The following is a 22,411-nucleotide window of genomic DNA, read 5'->3' on the forward strand; positions in this document are numbered from 1 at the left end:
CCGACTCCACCCGCCGCCACCCCAACTTCCCTCCGCCGGGCCCGGCCCCCGCACTACCGGCTCGACCCTCGGTCCCGCGCCCCCGGCCTCTCGCGCTTCCCCTCGTCGAGCGGCCGGAGCCCGGCTGGGCGCGCGGCCCGCTCACCAAGCTTCCCACAGGCACCGCTCACACGCTACCGCCTCCGCCAAACTCTCCCACCACAGCCCGGGCCCCGCCCCTTCCTCCGCGGCCGGAAACCGGAAGCGCCCGCAGGCTCTCGCCCCGCCCCCAACCGTGGCGAGTCCCCAGCGACTCCGCCCACGGCCGCTTTCCGCCCCGCCCCCGAGCCGAGGCTCCGACGCCCAGGACTGGGAAAGAAGCGGCGCTTCGCGGCCGGGCGGCGGCGCCTCAGGCGCGCGGGGAGGCTGGGCGGGGCCTTGGCGAGAAGACGAAGGGCCGCTTCTCTAGCCCGCATGGTCGGCCCACGTCTCTGTGGTCCTGGGAGGGGGCGGGGCCCAACCGTGGGACGAGAACGGGGTGGAGCACCCCGCGCCCGGGCCCCGCCTCCCGCCCCTCCTCCGCCTCCTGCCCCTCCTCCGCCTCCTCCCCTTCCCCCGACTAGCCCCTGGCGAGGGGGGGGTGGTGGGTGGAGATTCTGGGGGAGTGGCGGAGTCACTGTCGTTTCAGCCAGGCGGCGGAGCGGACGGACGTGCCTGGTGCCCCGGGGAGGGGCGCCACCAGGGTAAGAAGAGGGCGAGGAGGTGGAGGTGGAGAGGAAGAGACGTCCTCCCTGCCTGAGACCTCTCGAGGCTCTGACCCCAGAGGCTAGGGGACTGACAAGTTCCTTCACCTCGGCTGCCTGAAGAGCCCACGACCCTGGAGGGCCCTGAGCCCACGGCACCAGGGGCCCCAGCACCGCCCCAGTGGCCTAAAGCGACAGTCTCAGGGACCACTGCAAGGTTTCCAGTTGCCTAGACAACGAACCCAGGGTCAGAGCAACAACCTTTCCAGCCACCTGCCTGGACTGCTGCCTCAGGCACCAGTCCCAACCCCGTGCGTCCAGCCCAGGTGATATGCCGGTGCTCTCCACCCCCCAGCCCTCGCGGGTGACCACGCTGAAGCGCACAGCTGTGGTCCTGGCCCTCACGGCCTATGGAGCCCACAAAATCTACCCCCTGGTGCGGCAGTGCCTGGCTCCAGCCAGGGGCCCCCAGGTGCCAGCAGGGGAGTCCACACAGGAGGTGTCCGGCGCCACAGCAGCCGTCGCAGCCAAGGCCGGTGTGAACCGGGTGTTCTTGCAGCGACTCTTGTGGCTCCTGCGGCTACTCTTCCCCAAGATCCTCTGCCGGGAGACGGGGCTACTGGCACTGCACTCAGCCACCCTGGTGAGCCGGACTTTCTTGTCAGTATATGTGGCCCGCCTGGACGGCCGGCTGGCCCGCTGCATCGTGCGCAAGGACCCACAGGCCTTTGGCTGGCAGCTCTTACAGTGGCTTCTCATCGCCCTCCCTGCCACCTTCATCAACAGTGCCATCCGCTACCTGGAGGGTCAGCTGGCCCTGTCTTTTCGCAGCCGTCTAGTGGCCCACGCCTACAGCCTCTACTTCTCCCAGCAGACCTACTACCGAGTCAGCAACATGGACGGGCGGCTTCGCAACCCTGACCAGTCCCTGACAGAGGATGTCGTGGCCTTTGCTGCCTCTGTGGCCCACCTCTACTCCAACCTGACCAAGCCGCTCCTGGATGTGGCCGTGACCGCCTACACCCTGCTTCGAGCAGCCCGCTCCCGCGGGGCCGGCACAGCCTGGCCCTCGGCCATTGCTGGCCTCGTGGTCTTCCTCACAGCCAACGTGCTGCGAGCCTTCTCACCCAAGTTTGGGGAGCTGGTGGCAGAGGAGGCACGGCGGAAAGGGGAGCTACGCTACATGCACTCTCGAGTGGTGGCCAACTCAGAGGAGATCGCCTTCTATGGGGGCCACGAGGTGGGGCAGGTTGAGGTCCTGAGCACAGAGGAAAGCCTGTGGCTGGGAGGCCTGGGAACAGGCAGCCATGGATGGTGGGGACAGCCCAGGGCTGGTTAAGACTGATGCCAGAGGTGTGGGCAGGCCACGAGAAAGGGAGGCTAGGGACAGCCAGGGCATTGCGCAGCCTAGACTTAGGCACAGAAATGGAGAAGCAGGAAGGCTGGGTGGGGACTGCTGTGGGCCGGCTGGCTGCATGCTCCAGGCCACTTCTGCTTCCTCTCCTCCTCGGTAAGGTTGTCCTGGCCTTGGAGCTGCGGATCCTAGCAGTTTGAGCTGCTAGAGCTCCTGGCTCACCCCACTCTTGCAGCCGGCCAGGAGGCTCCTACCATCAGGAAGCAGGGACGGTGGGACGCGGCCTGCTGCCTGGCCTCTCCTGGGCCTCTGGGCCCTTTGAAGGCCAGCGTCCGGCTGAGTTGGCCGGCCAGGCAGGCGGGTATTATGGGCATGACTCAGCCCAAGCGGAGGTTAACGAGCAGCGCCTAGCGCCACAGCTACAGCGGTGGCGGCGCTCGCGCGGCACTCGCTCGGCGCTCCAGGTCAAGCCCTCCCACGCCTGAGCCCACGGGCTGGCCTGGCTGCTGGCTCAACCTCCTCCCCGAGGTCCCGGGCCAGGGATGCCGGGCCCAGGCTGCCACTGCGGCGGGATGCACTTCCTGCCCGCCCAGCGTGGCCGCCCTTCCGCCCGGGTCCCAGGCGCCTAGCTCCCCGGCAGGTCAGGCCAGGGCCTGGCTGGGGGCCCCCTGCCGAGAGCCTGGTGCTGGGAAAGGTTACTCCAGGCCAGTGCTCTCTTTATCTTGCCTTGGCCCCTCCTCTTCCTCGTGCTTGGGGTTGCAGCTGCCTCAGGCCCTGCTCTCTGAGACTCTGGTTTCAGTTCTGAGTGCTTCACGGGGGAGGGGCCCAATGGCACCCATCTCCTGAAGGCCTGTATGTCCTCCCTGAGTCAGGTGGCCTCTTGCGCCCAGAACTTGTCTCATTGGCTGAGCATTGGGTGGAGAGGCAGACTTGTCCCTGATTTTTAAAAAAGGCTTGTTCCTGAACTCCGCGGAGAGGGCCCATCCTGGGCGTGGGCCGGGCTCCAGATTAGGAGAGAAAGCGCCTGGTCTGCAGCTGCAACCCTCTCTAATCTCCTCCTCTCCCGCACGCTGGGCTGCAGGGACTTGGCAGGCCGCCATGGCCTTGGGTGAGGCGCTTGGCACATTACCCGCAGCTACATTGTCAGCCCTGGCTGGCACTCCTGCCAGCTCCCAGCACGAGCCTGGGTTGCCAGGGTGCTCTGAGGAGGAGGGTTCACCTCAGGAACGGGAGCCTGGGCTTGAGGCAAAGCCAAGCTATGTGGCCCTGGATGGTGGGGACAGAAGAGAGATCACTGGCCCTTTGGAGGACTTCCTCCGGGCTAGCTTCAGGAAATAGCACATTCACCAGTAGGATTCCCTGGCCCAGGAGGGAGGGCCCCGGTGTGTGTCCACGGCCTGTCTGTTTAGGCCTGAACCAAAGAGCTGGAAAGCTGTGTGGAGTGACAGGCCCCCATGGGTTACTCTTACTATGCAGACAGGTGGCTCACTCCAGTCCCACTAGCTGATGTCCCGATGGACAGTGGCCCAGGCTCAGATTAACAGGTAGGGGCAGAGGTGACTGGCTAGCTGGAGGGCAGACTGCAGGGTATCCTGTTATTACTGGGATTTCAACAAGGAGGCTTATTTAGACTCACACACACACAACCTCTTGTTGCCTTGAGGAGACCGTAAACCTTTCTTAATAAGTCAAAGCATCATTTACAGGAATCTGATTCTCCTAGTGGCCCTGCCAGTGTGGTCCAAATTCCAAACCTCTTGCTACCTCCAGGCTGTGTGAGCTTGGGCAGGTCACTTTGCCTCTCTGGGCTTCAGAGGCCTCCTGTACAACGGACACGAGAGTACACGTGCAACGGGACGTGGTGAGGATCAAATGGTGTGGAAGTACTTGGCAGAGGAATCGGGGCCAGGCTGGGCAGCTGCTGTCAGGCGGGGCTGGGAAGGCAGGGCTGGCATGTGCACCCCTGCACTGAGCCAAGACAACCATGACCCAATCACCACCTTGTTGTGCCCACTTCCTGACACCTCCAGCCCCCGTGCTACCACGGGGAGCCTCTTTTTCTCCCACTCCCTTTCCTACTCTCTCTTTTCCAGGCCCTGCACAGGGCCCTTTTCCTACCTGTCCCCATCCTGAGATGGTGGATGGAGGCCCATGCAGGAAGGGAGAGGGGAGGGCAGAGGAGGCCCACCCCACTGCTGAGCCAGTGGGCTGGAGTCTTCAGCTGGCCCAAGGTGACGACAAGAGCCAGGCTGGGCATGGGGCTGCCCATTAGGGGGCAAGGCCTGCAGGGACTGGCTTGGAGCGGGCCCTCCAGGTTCCAGTGGGAGAATGAATGCAGTGCAAGTTTCTCACCCGGAAGAAGGGTGGGGAAGTAGGGGGAGGCGGGGCCTAAGTAGATAGAGACTGGTGAATCACATTCTTCAAAACTGAGTTCTGCCTTTGCTTTTCTGTGCTGCCCCTTGCTCAGTTCAGGGAGCCCCCGGCAGTTGCCCAAAGAAAAGGGCAAGGTGGCTACCCTCAGCCCAAGTGCAGAAGCTGTCCAGGGCAAAGAGGGGCATGGAGAGTGTCCCAAGGAGAGAGGTAGTGGAAATGGGGACGGAGTGGGCCTCAGAAGGGGGAGTTAAGTCCCTTCTTCACCACCGTTGTACCCTAGTGCTGGGATGTCAGGCAATCCCGTACCCGCCCCCCGAATTTAAGACCTGTCCCCTGTAAACGCAGTCCAGTCATAACCCCAGCTCTCAACCTTGTCATGGCCATCAAATGGCATAGCGTGTCTGCACGGCACTTGGGGCCTCTTGCTGTCACCCTGACGGTAGTTACCACGAGGGCTCTCAGTCTCTCTCTGTCCTCCCTTCCCCTGCAGGTGGAGCTGGCCCTACTGCAGCACTCCTACCAGGACCTGGCTTCGCAGATCAACCTCATCCTTCTAGAACGCCTGTGGTATGTCATGCTGGAGCAGTTCCTCATGAAGTATGTGTGGAGCGCCTCAGGCCTGCTTATGGTGGCCGTCCCCATAATCACCGCCACCGGCTACTCAGAGGCAGGTGAGCGCCAGGGCTCCCAGGGGGTGGGGCAGCGGCCCTGTGCTCCTGGACCACTGGGTGCTAGGCTTGGGAGGGCCCAGCACTCATCCCTCCTGCCCGCCCCTTCTGCTGCTGAGGCCATGAATCCCGGCTGGCATCCTTGAGATCACCAGGGGTCACACTCTCCCGCAGCTCCTTGTTGCCTTCCGCCTGCGTGCATCTCCCCTTTACAGCGTCTCACGCTCCTTGGTACCACTCAGCTGAGCCCGGGGACTGCAACTCAGGAACACTCTATGTCCCTTCACCAGGTGCATGTACCATTGCCCACCTGTCCTTGTCCTCAGCCCAACTGTAACTTGGAGGTGGGAGGATGGGGAAGTACCTCAAGCAAGCCCCTTCATCGCTCAGGCCTTGGCTTTCCCATGCCTGAACAGCTCTGGGACGTTGCAGAGGGTAGAGACCTCCACCCTAAGGCTGGGGGTCGGCGGATGACACGGAGACTGGAAAGCCTGTTCTGCCCCTGGCTTTAGCACTTGGGTCATCAGGATTCCCATTTTGTTCCTTTACTCATTTGCAACGTATTCATTCTATTCTTAGTCTTTTCGAGGCTGCCCTTTGAAAGGTTCACGTGCAGACCTGAGGAGTCTGGGTTGGTCAATAGCTCCTCCTCCGCCAGGCCGTTAGACCGCTTTAACTCAGGACTGGCCTGGCTGACACGCCAGCGGAGCCCGGCATCCAGCTGGCTTTCCTGTTGTTCGATCCTCGGCTCTGGCTTTATTGGGTCGACACGCATCTCCATTCACCCCCGTGTTTACTGATTCCTTTGCTCACCAGTCCTTTCCCGAAGCCCAGGTACCTTCTTCCCAATAGACATCTTTTAGAAGTTCTTTCTGCAAGAGAATGGGAACTTCGCAATTATTTTGTTGTCTGAAATGTCTTATTTTACCCTTTTTCCCAAACTAAAGTTTAGTTGGGTGTGGGAGTCGAGGCGGATAGTTATTTTCTCTTGGCCCGTTGACAATATTCCATTGTCTCTGTTGGAAAGTCTGTTATCAACTTTGGGCGCCCTGGACAGCCTGCATTGTCTCTCTCGTTACTTTTAGACTTTTCTCTTTGGCATTCTGCAGTTTCGCTCAGAAGTGTTTACCTGTGGCTTTCTGTTTATCCTCCTTCGGACTTGTATATCCTTTGAATATTCAGATTTTTCAATCGCTCTGGAAAATTCTCAGCTGTTATCTTTTCAAATATCGCCTCGCTCTTGCTCTTTTACTCTTTCCTCCTAGAACTCCTGCTGGACACGCGCTGACTTCTCACTCTCTCCTTTGCGGCTCTTCATCTCTCTTTGCTGGTCCCCATCTAGCACTATCACTGCTGAATTCTGGGAGGTTTCCTCAGATCGTCTTGCTTGCTCATTCACCAGTTTTCTCTTTGGCTACATCTAATTTGATTTTTTTTTTAATTTCAGTGATTATTTCTATAAAATTCTATTTGATTCTCTTTTTTGGGGGGGGAAGATTAGCCCTGAGCTAACATCTGTTGCCAATCCTCCTCTTTTTGCTGAGGAAGACTGGCCCTGAGCTAACATCCGTGCCCATCTTCCTCTCCTTTATATTTGGGACGCCTGTCACAGCATGGCTTGCCAAGCGGTGCCATGTCCGCACCGAGGATCTGAGCTGTCAAACCCCGGGCCGCTGAAGCGGAACGTGCGCGCTTAACCGCTGTGCCACTCGGCCGGCCCCTGATTCTCTTTTAAATAGAAATTTGAAAAGAGAAATTTTCTTTTTCAAATAGAAATTTCAAACTGCTTGTGTCTGTGTCTGCTTTTCTCCTCTTTTTGACTGCCCCTTTTATGCTGTGTATCATATTAATCGTACTTATTCGGTGGTCTCTATCCAACTCTTCAGTTAGCTGAATTCTTGGGAGTCTAAGCCAGCTTTATCTTCTCTCTGCTGCTCTACACTTAGGGTCCTTGTGGGTTTTGCAGCCAGACTTCCCTGGGAGCCCCTGGGCCTGACCTCCCCGGCATCTTGGCTTCTGTTTTGGTCAAGCACTCCTGGTAATCAACCAGTTGGAGGCAATTTGCATGTTAACTTCTCAGCTCAGGGAGGAGGGTTCCTGAACTTGGAGGGACTATTCCTTTGAACCCCAGACACGTAATTGCAGATTCTTAGAGGAGACTTTTGTTCCCCTCACCTAGGGCCCCAGCGACATGAAAGAAGCTGCCCTGTCTCCTCCATCTCTGGTGATTTCACAGGAGTCCCTGGCTGCTGGCTGCTCTTTTTGCTCCTGGGAATTTCCCTTGCTTTCCTTGGAGCCCAGTTCTGCTTTAAAAGGTGTTATAGTTTATGCGGCTTGGTAGTAAGAGGGTTTTCAGTTATACATAAGGAAAGAGAGCCTGACTTCAGAACCAGAAGTCTCTTTGATTCTTTCCCTGTTGGCTTCTCTACCTTGGGACTTCCATACCCTCAGCTATCTGTCCCTCTATGGAAGACCCCCAAGACGAAAGATCCCATGGCAGGGGGGTAGTTACTTTCCACCAATGGGCCAACACAAACAGTGGCCTTAATTCAATTTAGGACCCAGTCAGCACACCTGGCCCAGAGCCTGGGGAGGGACCCATGAGGAAATCAACCTGTGATTTCAGTGAGGAAGCCCCTGCAGCTGCTTCCCTCTCTGGCTAGCACTGGGCACTGCTGACCTGTCTAGTCTCTGAGGCCTCTTCCTCCTCTGAAGGCCTGGGACTTTTTAGAGCCTCTGCTGTGCCGGGCTTCATGGGTGATTCAGAGAAGCATGAGCCCCTGTCTCCAGCCTCATGGCCCTTAGAGTCAGTTACTTGAGAAAATGTGAAACATTTTCATCCCAGCCCTCTTGCTCGCTCCACTTTTGTCTTACTGGCCCCCCTTTTATTCCCCCAATGCTTCTGCCTCAGGGCCTTTGCACATGCTGCTGGCTCTGCCAGGAATGCTCTTTCCACTGACGTCCGGTGGCCCCCTCCCTCCCTCTGTCAGAGCTTGGCTCCCAGGCCCCTTCTAGATGAGGCCTGCCCTGATCACGCCCTGCCTTTCTCTTCCCCTCCCCCACCTCTCTGCGCTCCCAAGCACTGAACACCCTATCTTTTCCACATATCTATCTGGTTTGTCATCTCTCTGCCACTTCGGACTGTGAGCTCAATGACGGTGGGGACTTTTGTCTGTTTTGTCCCTGCTGTGTCCCTAGTCCCCGACAGCTAGTGAGGGCTCCAGGTGCTTCAGGGAGGCTGAGAGCACTGGGGACTGGTGGGAGGAGGCAGGCACTCATCAACTGGGCAAGATGGAGCTACCTTTATGCTGCCGGCCTGCTGGCACTGCGCAGCTGGAGGGCCAGGAGAAGGGCGGCCTGGGTGGGAACAGCTGCCAGGGGCCCTGGTCGTAGCTGCTGAGACTCCAAGGCAGGCTGCAGAGGGCAGTTAGTTCTGTCCCTGGGGAGGTGCCAGCTGTTACCAGGATGCCCTGAGCACCTGCAGACTCTTTCCCTTTGTGTCTGTCCAGGTCTCAGCACATCCAGAGAGGCGGGCTTGTGTCCCCCTTGCCTTCTAGGGGGCTGTGTCCCTGAGGTCACGGTGGGAAGGAAGGCCCCGTTCCCTTTCCAGCCTGCACAGCATTCACGCAGCTTTGGAAGCCATCTGCCCTGAGCTGACTTCCCACCCGCTCCCACCCCTCCCCTGCCATTGTATCCCTGGAGCTCCCACCTCAGATAGATGTATATCCCTGGATCGAGTCTTTGGGCTCTTCACAGAACCTTCCTTCCCACCACTTCGGCCACGGGAGCCCCGGCTTCCCATGGATACCTACAATGGGCACCGCTCACTCACCCACACCCCAGGACCCTCAGAGTTGGCCTCCCCCTTACCCCCCATCACCATTGCCAGAACATTCCTTGTTTAAAAGCCCTGCCCCTTTGGGGAATCCAAGGGTCAAGGGAATCAAGGCCATTGACAAGAGAGGGTCAAAGTGAGCAACTCTGAAGCCTCGACTGAGAGAGAAAAACAAATCAAGACAGGAGCAGACCCCCGGGGAGAGATGAGGGCGTCGAAGATGGCCAGCCGTTCTCAGGGAGGCCACAGGATACAGCACTGAGGGGAGAGAGAGGGGAAAAAGGAGGCAGCAGTGGAGGTCCAAAGGGAAATATTCATGTTCAAGAGGCTCGGGGCTGCAATAGCTCCAGGTGTTGGACGCCAGTGCAGGCATGGCTCCGAGAGGGGCTGCCATCAGTGGTACAGGACACAGGGCCGGGGCAGTCTGGGGGAAGGGCTGGTGGTACCAAGAAAGAAAGCCAAATGCCTCGGGGTTCGGTTTTTATCCACATGGTTGAGATGTAATTTAGCCTTTTAAAGTGTACGATTCAGTGGTTTTTAATGTATTCACAGAGTTGTGCAACCATCACCTCTAAGTCCAGATCATTGTCATCACCCCAAAAAGAAACCCTCAACCCATTAGCAGTCTCTCCCCCAGATCCCCACCCCCCAGCCCCTGGCAGCCCCTCATCTCTTTTCTGTTTCCACGGATTTGCGTCTTCTGGACCTTTCATAGGAATGGAATCATGCCATTTACGGCCTTTTGTGTCTGGCTCCTTTCTCTCAGCATGTTTCCAAGGTCCATCCATGGTGTAGCATGTGGCAGAACTTCACCCCTTTTTATGGCAGAATAACCTTCCATCGGATGGATACACCACACTTCGTTTATCCAGTCACATGCTGATGGACAGCTGGGCTGTTTCCACCTTTGGGCTATTATGAAGAATGCTGCTGTGATCATTTTGTTCAGGTCTTTGCCTGGACATATATTTTTGTTTCTCCTGGACGTATACGTGATAGTATATACAATAGAAATGTCTATTCAGATCCTTTGCCCATTGTTTACTTGGGTCGTTTGTCTCTCTGTTGCTGAATTGAAAAGGTTCTTTCTGGGGCTGGCCCAGTGGTGCAGCGGTTAAGTTCGCACATTCTGCTTCGGCAGCCCAGGGTTTGCCAGTTCGGATCCCGGGTGCAGGCATGGCACCGCTTGGCGAGCCATGCTGTGGCAGGCATCCCACATATAAAGTAGAGGAAGATGGGCACAGATGTTAGCTCAGGGCCAGTCTTCCTCAGCAAAAAGAGGAAGATTGGCAGCAGATGTTAGCTCAGGGCTAATCTTCCTCAAAAAAAGAAAAGAAAAGAAAAGGTTCTTTCTATGTTCTGGATACTAGACCCTTCTCAGATCTATGAGTGGCAGGTATTTTCTCCCAGCCCGTAGGTTGTCTTTTCACTTTCTTGATGGTTTCTTTTGGTGCCCAAAAGTTTTAAATTTTGTTAAAGCTCATTTACCTGTTTTGCTTTTGTTGCTTGTGCTTTTGGTGTCATATTTAAGGAGCCCTACCTAATCCCAGGTCACAAAGCTTTACTCCCACTTCCTTCTAGGAGATTTATAGTCCTTGCTCTGCCCTGCGGGCTGGTGCTCCACTTTGAGTAGCTGTGGGGGGCTGAGAGAGGGGTCGTTCTTTTGTGTGTGGATACCCAGTGTCCCAGTATCACTTGCTAGAGAGACTCATCTTTGCCCCAGTGGGTCAGTATTGATTTTCCAGTGTCCCCGCCCCTCCCCTCCACTGTGCTCTGCAGACTCAGAGGCCTTGAAGAAGGCAGCCTCAGAGATGAGGGAGGAGGAACTGGTGAGCGAGCGCACAGAAGCTTTCACCATAGCCCGCAACCTCCTCACAGCTGCTGCTGATGCCATTGAGCGGATCATGTCATCCTACAAGGAGGTACTCCCCCCGCCCAGCCCAGCCCTCGCCCCTGCCATGCCACCTGTCCCACCCTCGGCTGGCAGGAGCTGAGCCAGGGCCGCCCTCCCTGCAGGTGACAGAGCTGGCCGGCTACACAGCCCGGGTACATGAGATGTTCCAGGTATTCGAAGATGTCCAGCACTGCCGTTTCAAGCGGCCTGGGGAGCCCGAGGACACTCAGGCAGGGCCCGGAGCCATGGTAAAGTCTGGTGTCCGTGTGGAGGGACCCTTGCAGATCCGAGGTAAGGGTGCCCTCCCCGCAGAGGCCTCTCTGGTCCCTGCCCTCCCACCGCAGGCACCTCCCAGCACCACCCAGAGTGCAGGGTCTTTGAGCTGTGCCCCCGGGGCGGGCTTCCTGGGCGAGCTGTGGCTCCTACAGCCTCCCTTCCCAGAGCAGTCACTGCTGGCCAATGTCCTCACTCACCCAGTTCTTTTCGGGTGCACGGGCCAGGATTTCTCTTTGCAAAAGAGGGGGACATGGTCTCTGAGTGGAGGGGATCACTCAGCCACACCAGAGTAGGGGCCAGGGTGCTGTGGAAGAGGGGCCTGCGTGTCGGAGCTGCCGTTAAGATGGTTCCAGGAGCGAAGGGCAGCAGAGCAGGAGTGGACCCCATGCCTTGGGTTCCAGAGGCCAGAGAAATGGTTTTGCTCCTCCCCCGCCCAGAGCACAGCACTAGACACTGGCGGGGCCATCGACCACACACTGGCATGCTGTTGAGGGTGAGAGGGCACATGGAACCTCCCAGAAAGCAGAGGGAGGACTACTCCTCCCACTCTTCCTTCCTTGTGTTCTCTCTCTAGGCCGAGTGGTGGATGTGGAGCAGGGAATTGTTTGTGAGAACATCCCCATCATCACACCCGCAGGAGAGGTGGTGGTGGCCAGCCTCAACATCAGGGTAGGTCGAGTCGGGGAGGGGAGCACCCAACCAAGAAGCGCAGACTGGGCTGGGCTGGGCTGAGCCCTGGCACGCGGGCCTGGCCTTCTGAATCTGCAAGCCCCAGCCCTTGGCACCTGGCCTGGCTGGCCCACCTGTGTGTCAATAGCCATCGTCCCTAGATCTACACGACAGGCAGGCTAAGGTGGAAGTGAAAGACCAACGTGTCTCTGACTGTGGTCCCGGGGCAATAGAGTCAGAGTTGATAAAAGAGACTAGTGATTGCAGGATTGGCCAAGGGTCACCCAAGGGTTCCTGGGCCTATCGTTGCCAGCCCTCTCAACCCACTCCGTCCCAGAGAAGCCCAGGACTTGGGAACTCTGGTTCAAGTCCAACTGTGGCAGAAGAGAGAGCCTTCCCCCAGCCTAGGCTTGTGTCCCACCCATCTGCTTTGAGAAGCCCCCAGTGCAGGTGTCTGTGCTGGGCGCACCCTAGCCCAGTGGGAGGGCTCTCAGCCACTACACAGGCTGTCTGTGGAAAGGAAGCCCTGGTGGTGGATGTCTACCAGTCTTCTGTGTCCCCAGCTAGGGCTTTGGACAGAGTCAGGGAGCGATGGAATGAAGAGGAGACGCTTCATTGGTGGGGGCAAGGGAAGAAGTGAGAGTCTTTCATTCATTCATTCAACCAATATTCCCTGAGCTCTTGGGTGAGCACTGAAAACCAGAGGTAAATCAGGGGCCTTTCCCTCTAGGAAGCCCCACCCTGGGGGGGCCCTAATGTGTTACAAAGGTCCCCAGTTAGACAGCTCCCCAGGGGCCAGCAGGGGCCACAGGAGGGTGGTCATCGTCGCTGGGGAGAGCGAAAGTCACATGAAGCGTCACCTACGAGCCTCCAGGCAGGTGGGCAGTGTAGTAAAGAAGTCCTCTTGCAGAGGGCAGGTCAAGAAAAGGCAGTGGAGTGGCAGGAGTGTGGAGCTGGGGGCCCTCGGGGCCAGGTCCCGCAGGGACTGTGCGCACATGGCCAAGGGGGTCAGCGGCAGGCAGGTCGTCAGCAGGAAGAGGCAAGCGGAGGGGAAGGGCCTGCTGAGAGGGACAGCACAGGATGGTGGGGTGACCCCCATCACCCCTGGCACTGGTCACTCTTGGTGTGTGTGGGGAACTGCCAATGGCTGGTTTACCCAAGGTGACTGGTTTCCAGGCAGGCCTGCTAGAAGCCCAACTAGGCAAAACCCAGAGGCCCTGGTGAGCAGGGGCACAGCTGGCTAGGGAGCAAGGCGAGGAGGTGAGGCGGGGGAGACTGGGATGGAAGAGCAGGGCTCGGGGGCTGAGCAAGAGCTTTGGCCTGGCAGAGCTGGTGGTGGAGCTGCCCTCTGGGGCTGGGAGATGTTGCGGAAGGGGAGCAGTTCCCAGCCAGTCAGCCGGCGGTGGGGGTGAGAAGGACAGTGGGAGAGATGCAGGGAAGATGATGAGTGAGGCAGCCATGGTGCCAGCTGGGGGCCTTGGCTGCTCTCCCAGGGCTGCTTGCTCAGAGGACCCGGGGCCCGATGGACCGGCCCTCACACATCTAGATGGAGGGAGGCCTGGGCCCCACCTGAGGGGCTCAAACAACAGAAGTGGATTCTCTCCCAGTTCTGGAGGCTGGAAGTCCAGATCAGGGTATCTTCAGAGGGTGGTAAGGGAGAATCTGTTCCAGACTTCTCCCAGCTTCTTTCTGGTGGGTTGCTGGCCATGATTGGCATTCCTTGGCTAGCAGAGGCTTCACCTCAATCTGCCTCCATCTTCACATGGCATTCTCCCTATGTGCAGGTCTCTGTGTCCAAATGTCCCCTTTTTATAAGGACACCAGTCACATTGGATTAGGGGCCCACCCTACTCCAGGGTGACCTCATCTCGATTTAATTAATTATGTTTGCGAAGACTCTATTTCCAAATAAGGTCACATTCTGAGGTCCTGTGGGTTAGGACTCAACATGCGAATTTGAGGAGGCACAGTTCAATCCATAACACTGACTGAGGTGAGCCAGAGACGGACGTTCACATGGGCCGCGCTCGTCGATCTTCTGTGGATTGCACAGGCCAGTAGGCCATTAGTCTTGCTGTTACGTCACACTGAGAAAGGGGGCACTTAACATTGTGGGGGGTGGGAGCTGTGCCCCAAGTGCCCTGACTCCATGCCCTGTGCTCTCCCCTGCCCCCAAGGTGGCAGTCTCCCTGCCCTCTGACCACCCTCCTCCCTGCACATTCCCCCCACAGCTCAGGGTGGCCTTTTTCTAACAGCAGGCATTTTCAAAAGACCAGTGGGCATCATGTAATCAGCTAATTGGGGAGTCTGAGGCCCTTGACACTGAGCCCAGGGACCATGGTGTCATCTCCAGGCCCCCTAGCATCCACAGGACTGTGAGAGAGCCGTGGGGGCAGGCGGAGCTGGGGCTTTGTACTGTCCACCTCGAACTCGAAGGAAAGCGCCTTTCCTGGAGCAGTTCCTGAAGAGAAAGCAGCTCTGCCGGGGAGGCTGAGATGCTAGGATCTCAGAGAAGTGGGATCGTACAGGATGGAGGGTGACGTTGACTTTCTGGGGAAGAATAGGCCCTCCTCGTGCTGGCCCCATGCTCTCTGGTGTATGTGGGGGCCTTAGGGGACAGGCCAGGGCCCAAAACAGGCATTCAGATAGGGCTCTGGACCCTGGACCTCACACCCTGGGCCCTGCCATCCCTTCCCAAGAGATCGAGAATGGCCTGCCTGCCAGCCTTGGCGTGTACTGGGTGCAGGGGGCTCTCCAAGGCTATCCAGAAGCCACAGGTGAGAGGAGAGAGGCCCACGTCCCCCTGGGTACCACGGCTGCTGCCCCCACAGGTGGAGGAGGGCATGCACCTGCTCATCACGGGGCCCAACGGCTGCGGCAAGAGCTCTCTGTTCCGGATCCTTGGGGGGCTCTGGCCCACGTACGGTGGCGTGCTCTACAAGCCCCCGCCACAGCGCATGTTCTACATTCCTCAGAGGTAAGTGCCCGGGCCGCCGGAGGGGCCTGCCCAGCCGACGGGGAGAGGCGGGGAGCTAGTCCCCCCAGCTCTGGCCCTGGCCTGTGGAGCCTGACACCCAGGAGATGGTAGAGCTTGGGGCCTCGGGAGAGGACAGCAAGATGCTGCCCCCAGAGTCAGAGGGGCCATGGCACCTCCACCTGGCACCCCACCCCACCTGCTCACCTGGCGACTTCACGGCTGTGTGGTGTGTGTGCATGATGGGTATGTGCACACGGGGTGGGTAGTGTATCTGTGTGCATGTGGTGTGTGAACACATGTGAGTTTATGCACATGTGAGCATGTTTGTGAGTGTGCTGCGATGTATGTGTGTGTGCCTATGTGTGCAGGGTGAGTGTGTATGTGTACAAGTGTGGTATGCATGAGTGTGTGTCCATGAGTGTGGATGTGGTGTGCAAGTGCACGGGGGGCGAGCACTGCCTGGAAGGCTTTGTAGCAGGGGTCTGTGGAGTCTGGCAGCCAGGACCCACACTGAGCCCACTCAGGCACAGGGCAGCAGCAGGGCGGCAGGGCCGGCCCCTCCCTCGGTGGACACGCAGCTTTCCCACAGGCCCTACATGTCCGTGGGCTCCTTGCGCGACCAGGTGATCTACCCAGACTCGGTGGAGGACATGCGAAGGAAGGGCTATTCAGAGCAGCACCTGGAAGCCATTCTGGACATCGTGCACCTGAACCACATCCTGCAGCGGGAAGGAGGTAGGGGCAGCTCACCTCTCAGCAACAGGGAGCAAGCCCCAGTTGAGTGCCCTTGGTCCCAGGACTCAGCCAGGGAACCCACTGCCACCCCTGCCCCTGCCTCCCTCTTGGCCCCTGAGAGATGAAGATCACCCCGATGTCCAGGAGTCCAGAGAGCTAGATGCCCCGGAGAGCCCCACCTGACAGTAAGCAGGCGGCCCCAGGTGGCCTCAGTGTGCTAGGGAAGGGAGGCCAGGCCCAACAGGGGGCATCCAGCAGGGGCCCTCACCTTCGGGGCCTGGGACACCCTCTCCAGGCTCTGGGGCTTGGTGGCAGGGAGGACCCTGTGGGCGGGCAGGGAGCGCTTGGAGGGCTGGATGGGGAGCCGGGGAGGAGGAGAGTGCAGGGTGTCTGTGCAGAGGGCCTGGAGGGGAGATGGCAGGAGCAGAGGCAGAGGGGAACCCCCACCATCCTGCTTCCTGGCTTGAGCCAGGGAGGGAGAGCACAGGAGGGAGGGACAAGCTAGTAGCAAGAGGAGGCATTGGTCAGGGTCTTATCAGGTCTGTCTGCAAATGCCCACTGTGCCCAGAGGGGAGGAGGAGGAGAGGGCGACCCAGCCGCCTGGGGGAACCTCCGGCGGGACGGGCCTGGGCTCCATTTTCTGAGTGAAATCGGAGCAGTAGGGTTCAGCCTCCTGCCTCCACCACCTAGGGGCAGCTCAACTTTGAGCGAAGCCCTCACCTCTGGAGAGTCTCCACCTGTAGAAGGGGGCGCACACCAGTCCCTCCCTGCAACAGTGCTGAGCCAGAAACTCCTGTGAGGACCCGTAGCGAGTTTGCCGGGGATGGCCAATGAGCCATGAGGATTCTCCCTAGGTGTTGTCGCCCTGGTTGCCATGGTCACTCCAGGGTGCCATGGTCACCCCAGCTTCCCCCTGGCCTGGCTGGACCTCTTTTGCTCCAGCTGCCTTCCTCCTGTCATCCATGGCACCCCTGAGGCTGACCCTCACAACCTGTTAGCATTGAGTTCAGCTGTGAGTAACAGAACCCCCCAACAGCGGCTCAAATCATTCACAAGTTTATCTTACTGTGACATAAAAGTCCCGAGGAAGGCAGACCACAGTTGGTGGGGGTGGCCCTGCTCTGTGAAGACCCATGAGTGGCTCTATGTGTGACCTCTGTTCCCAAAGTCACCTCATGGTCCAAGATGGCTGCTCTGGCCATCACATTACATAGGATGGAGGAAGTGGGGGGAAGGAGCAAATGGTGCATGCCACCTGTCTTTTAAAAGAAAGTTCCAGGGCCGGCCCAGTGGTGCAGCAGTTAAGTTTGCACGCTCCGCTTGGGCGGCCCGGGGTTTGCAGGTTCAGGATCCTGGGTGTGGACCTACACATCGCTTGGCAAAGCCATGCTGTGGCAGGCCTCCCACATATAAAGTAGAGGAAGATGGGCACGGATGTTAGCTCAGGGCCAGTCTTCTTCAGCAAAAAGAGGAGGATTGGCAGCAGATGTTAGCTCAGGGCTAATCTTCCTCAAAAAGAAAAGAAAAGAAAAGAAAGTTCCAGAAACTGCCACATGTGTAACACTTACGCTTATACCCCGTTGGCCAGAGTTCGGTCATATGGTCACACCTCACCTCAAGGTGAGCTAGGGAGTGTAGTCTTTTTTGTGGGTGTCCGTGTGTCCTGCCAAAACTTCTAGGCCTGTGGGAAGGCAGAGTGGAGGGAGGAGGCAAGGAGCCTTTCTTTCTTTCTTTTTTTTGAGGAAGATTAGCCCTGAGCTAACATCTGCTGCCAATCCTCTTTTTTGCTGAGGAAGACTGGCCCTGAGCTAACATCCGTGCCCATCTTCCTCTCCTTTATATGTGGGACGCCTACCACAGCATGGCGTGCCAAGCGGTGCCATGTCCGCACCTGCAATCCGAACCAGCGAACCCTGGGCCACCAAAGCGGAACGTGCGCACTTAACTGCTGCACCACCGGGCCGGCCCCACGCGGAGCCTTTCTGGTGAATCACCCGCTTGTTCAAGTAGCCTGCTGAGGCACTGGCACCACGTGGTGACACAAAGGCCTGGCCCCTATGGGTGAGAAGCCTTCTGGAGAGACCACTCCAGTTGTCCTTGGGGCTCTGCTGAGCCCAGCTGCTGCCCACTGACAGAAGCATTGGCTGGGGCCTCAGCATCCCGTTAGGTCCTGTGTGAGTTTGCTGGGGCTGCTGTGACGAGGCACCACAGACCGGGCGCCTCAAACAACAGAAACGGACCGTCTGCCAGTTCCGGAGGCCAGAAGTCCGAGATCAAGGCGCGGGCAGGGTTGGCTCCTTTTGAGGGCTGAGGGAAGGATGCGTTCCAGGCCTCTCTCCTTGGCTTGTAGACGGCTGTCTTCTCCCTGTCTTCTCATCGTCTCCCCTCTGTGTGTGTCTGTGTGTCCACATGTCCCCTTTTTAAAGGACATCTGTCAGATTAGATTAGGGCCCACCCTAACCACCGCACTTCAACTTCGTCACCTCTGTGAAGACCCTGTCTCCAAATAAGGTCACATTCTGAGGTCCTGGGGGGTAGGACACCCAGATACCTTTTTTGGAGGGGCACAATTCTGGTCCCGACCCTTTCTTGACTGTTGAGGTAGCACCTGCAGACATTAGTGTACTCAGAGCACACGCACCCAGCAGACAGCCTTCTCCGGGGTCAAATGTGCTGCCATCTGCCACTCTCACTGGGCTCCCCAGCCCCTCCTGAGTGACCCCAGGCCTGCCCACAGTGCACATCATGCCCGCTGCGCCTGGGCCTGGGCTGGGCCCTCTGCAGACGCTGCTAGTCCTTGTTGAATTGAACAGAACCCACTTGTCCCCTGCCCAGGTTGGGAGGCCACATGTGACTGGAAGGACGTTCTGTCGGGGGGCGAGAAGCAGAGAATCGGCATGGCCCGCATGTTCTACCACAGGTGAGCCATGCTGTCCTGTGTGGTCAGGCTCCCGCAGGCCCTGGGAGCCCTCTGAGCCAGTGGCAGAGACAAAGGGGCAGCCTGGGCGCTCCCCGAGGGCTGCGTGGGACCACCCAGGAGCCTGCTTAGTGTGCTTGCTCCCCGGGCCTCCTTCAGGGGGAGGCCGCACCATTAGGAGGCCTCACTCTGCTCCAGGCCCAGCAGGGATTGGGCCACAAGGAGATAGGATCAGTGCATGGATCAGGGTTCCCACCAGGGGGCTGGGGCCTGGCCAGGGCATCAGCAATGGAGGGTCCACAGCCTCACCCACTCGGCTCTCACCCCCAAGGCCCAAGTATGCCCTCCTGGATGAATGTACCAGTGCTGTGAGCATTGACGTGGAAGGCAAGATCTTCCAGGCAGCCAAGGATGCAGGCATTGCCCTGCTTTCCATCACCCACCGACCCTCCCTATGGTAGGTGCCCCCCTTCCCACTTGCATTCGACACTCCTATGGCTTTGCAACCAGGGAGGGGGCGGTGCTGCCATTGGAGGGCCCTGGGCTGCCCGGCGAGCGTCTCCTGCTGAACGGCCTCTGCACCTCCATCCCTGTCCCTCTCCTGGCCCAGGAAGTACCACACACACTTGCTACAGTTCGATGGGGAGGGCGGCTGGAAGTTCGAGAAGCTGGACTCAGCCGCCCGCCTGAGCCTGACCGAGGAGAAGCAGCGGCTTGAGCAGCAGCTGGCAGGCATTCCCAAGATGCAGCGGCGCCTCCAGGAGCTCTGCCAGATCCTGGGCCAAGGCCTCCAGGGCGCCACCACCTGACAGAGGGCCGCGGCTTGGCTCTCAGCCCTTGCCCCTCCCCAAGCCCTCGGATCACATGAAGGACACAGCAGCGCCTGCCCACTCACCCCCACACCCAGCATGCCTTTCCCTCCTCCGAGGCCTCCTGGCCACCGGCCTTCCCTGCCTAGAGGACTGCCAGCAACTCCGAGTGCCCCTCCATGTCCCCGCCTTCTGGCAAGTAGACATGGAGGGTCCTCCCCTGCTGCCTGCCCCACCCCTGCCCCTTTCCCTGCCCCACTGTGACTGTGACCTGGGCAGGGTGGCTGAGTCCTTTCTTCTCTTTGGGGAGGGGGCAAGGGGAGGGGGTGAGCCCCAGCTCACACTGCCAGCCAGTCTGGGCCAAGCCTCCGCATTTGTGCGGCATCTCCCTCCTAAGACAAGTCCCCCATTATCCCCTCCTCTTCCGTCCCTTGGAGACCTCATGGTCCATCCCTGTATTGCCACCACCCAAGTGGCCCGCAGAGGCTCCCGTCCCATGGGACGCCCTTCCTGCCATAGAAACAGCCAAACGGGACCCACGGCCAGACAGGGCCCATCATCTGCGCCCCTTCTGCCCGCCAGGAGAAAGACTTGTGCAGCGTTTCCTAGCGAACGATGATAAGAATGTTGTCCCTGTCCCTCTCGGTCCCCAGCCTTCTCTCCTTCTTCAAGCTAATTTATTGGATACCTATTAGTAGCCATCTGGATTCCCAACATGAGCACCCGCCAGCAGGGGAGGCAGCCCGGGTTGCGGTCCTTCCACGGGTGGCCCAGCCTCTCAAGCAGCCCCCAGCCGGCCGTCGCCCCACCAGTCTACACTGCCAGCTGCCACGGGGGACGGGGGTTGGGCAGGCCAACCGAAGCGAGAGATGGATGCTGGCACTGCCAGGCGTGAGGGCACCGGTGTTCCCAGCTCAGTGCCAAAGACGGGTCAGCTGGGGGAGCTGTCTCTGCAAAGCCAGCCCCCATAGGGGAGGGAGACCCCACCGCCGCCGCAGTGCCTTTCCGGGCCCCCAGCCCTCGGGCCAGGGAGCCTCCCTCAGTCGCTCAGTAAAAACCTCTGTGGAAAGTATGGTCCTGCCTCCCGGCCTCTTTGTCTGGTGGGGCTTCTGGGAGAGATGGAGAGGGGCAGCAGGTTGCCTGGAGGGGAAGGAATAATCTCAGCTACCAACCCCCACCAGAAGATGTCTCCCACCGGAAGATGTCCCCCACCAGAAGATGCAGCTCAGCACATTCTCCGGCTGACATGGCGGTCGGGAGGTAGATTCAGCAACAACATCACACAGAATTATTTGCTGAGCCCAACTAGGACTCTACACCAAGCCTGAGCCCGGTGCTGGGGTGAGGAGGAGGGGACTGATGCCTGCTCCATGCATGAGGAGCTTCGAGACAGATACTGTGGGAAAAACCGTGAGCAGCAAGGTGGGCTGGTGGGGGGACGTGGAGGAGGAAGAGTCCTGACCCGGGCCCAGCAAGAAGCAGTGGCGAGGAAGTGGTTCTAGACCTTCTAGGAGAAAGGAACGCTTGTGCAAAGGCCCAGGGGTGAATCAGGAGCAAGATGCAGGATGTCAATGCTGAGTGCAGGGGAAGGGGCTGGGGTTGCACTAAGGAGCCTGGACTTATTCCAGAGCCAACGAGAAGCCACTGAAGAGTTCTTAGCAGAATGGAAGCAATATGGAGTTATGCTCAAAGCAGGCTGTGTGGAGGGTTGTTTGGAGGGAAGCAAGAGCACACTGCTTGGCCCTCGTACACAGCTGGTAGGAATGGAAATGGAGCCGTCATTGTGGAGAACAGTGTGGCGGGTCCTCGAAAGCTAAGCATAGAGTTCCTATATGACCCAGCACTTCCACTCCCAGATTTAGACCCAAGAGAACTGAAAACAGGTGTTCAATCAAAAACTCATATGTGAATGTTTGTAGCAGTGCTATTGATGATGACCAAAGAGGGGAAACAACTCGAATGTCCACCAATGGAAGAATGGACAGACCAACTGCTCTCCCCATATGATGGAATAGTATTCAGCTATAAAAAGAATGAAACTCTTTTTTTTCAAGTTTTTTTTTTTTCAGATTTTTATTTTTTTCCTTTTTCTCCCCAAAGCCCCCCAGTACATAGTTGTATATTCTCAGTTGTGGTTCCTTCTAGTTGTGGCATGTGGGACGCTGCCTCAGCATGGTTCGATGAGCAGTGCCATGTCCACGCCCAGGATTCGAACTGATGAAACACTGAGCCACCTGCAGCAGAGCACGCGAACTTAACCACTCGGCCACGGGGCCAGCCCCTCAAGATTTTTTTAATCTTTCCTTTTTCTCCCAGAAAGCCCCCAGTACATAGTTGTATATTCTTAGTTGTGGGTCCTTCTAGCTGTGGCATGGGGGATGCCGCCTCAGCATGGCTTGATGAGTGGTACCATGTCCGCGCCCAGGATTCGAACCAACGAAACACTGAGCCGCCGCATCGGAGCGCGCGAACTTAACCACTCGGCCACGGGGCCGGCCCCGAGAATGAAATTCTGATCCATGCTACCACGTGCATGAACCGTGAAAACTTGACGCTCAGTGGAAGAAGCCAGACACAAAAGGCCATGTACCATATGATCCCATTTCTGTGGGTGTCCATAAGCCGCAAATCCACAGGCACAGAAAGCAGACTGGTGGGTGCCAGGGGCCGGGGAGGGGGAAATGGGGAGTGACCAGTTAATGGATACAAGGCTTCCTTTTGGAGTGATGAAAATGTTCTGAAACTCTAGAAGTGATGGTTGTACAATATTGTGAATATACTAAATGCCACTGAATTGTGCACTTTAAAAGGGTTAATTTTCTGTTATGTGAATTTCACTTCAAAAAATAGATAATAGATGACAGATACATTGATTGGTTGGTTGATGATAGAAAGCTAGAGAAAGATGATAGATGATTGATAGATAATAGAGAGAGATAATAGAGAGATGAGAGATGATGGAGAAATGATTAATAGATAAGTGCTAGATGGAGACATAGAAGAGTGAGCAGACTAGTTGAAGCGGCCCAGGCAAGATGTGCTGAGGCCTGAAATCCCGGATGGATTAGAGAGAGATTAGAAGAAAGTCAACAGTCATGGTGGGGGCGGGGGGGGGGGGTTGAATTAGACTCTGTGGGGAGGGGAGGGGAAAAGTCAAGGTGACCCCTGGGTTCTGGCTTGGG

The 22,411-nt window shown here is 58.1% G+C and overlaps 2 protein-coding genes across 3 annotated transcripts in view; one reads left to right on the top strand and one right to left on the bottom strand.

Moving 5' to 3' along the window:
* BCAP31 (B cell receptor associated protein 31) overlaps window positions 1-472 on the bottom strand; it is a 29,289-nt gene extending 28,817 nt beyond the window's left edge. Inside the window, exon 1 of one of the 2 annotated variants that reach the window (XM_070604540.1) lies at window positions 58-472. The gene's annotated coding sequence lies outside the window, so the exon portion shown is untranslated. The remainder of the gene's footprint in view (window positions 1-57) is intronic. The other variant, XM_070604538.1, reaches the window with a different exon arrangement.
* Window positions 338-20,301, top strand: ABCD1 (ATP binding cassette subfamily D member 1). The gene is made up of 10 exons (XM_070604536.1): window positions 338-1,962; window positions 4,940-5,120; window positions 10,732-10,874; window positions 10,969-11,137; window positions 11,697-11,791; window positions 14,623-14,768; window positions 15,358-15,503; window positions 18,339-18,423; window positions 18,752-18,877; window positions 19,031-20,301. Exons 1-10 carry the CDS (start codon window positions 1,054-1,056, stop codon window positions 19,227-19,229), a joined length of 2,199 nt encoding a protein of 732 aa, XP_070460637.1. The 5' UTR covers window positions 338-1,053; the 3' UTR covers window positions 19,230-20,301.
* Window positions 20,302-22,411: the final 2,110 nt, after the last annotated feature.

Source organism: Equus przewalskii, chromosome X (genome assembly GCF_037783145.1).
Source record: "Equus przewalskii isolate Varuska chromosome X, EquPr2, whole genome shotgun sequence".
Lineage (NCBI taxonomy): Eukaryota > Metazoa > Chordata > Mammalia > Perissodactyla > Equidae > Equus > Equus przewalskii.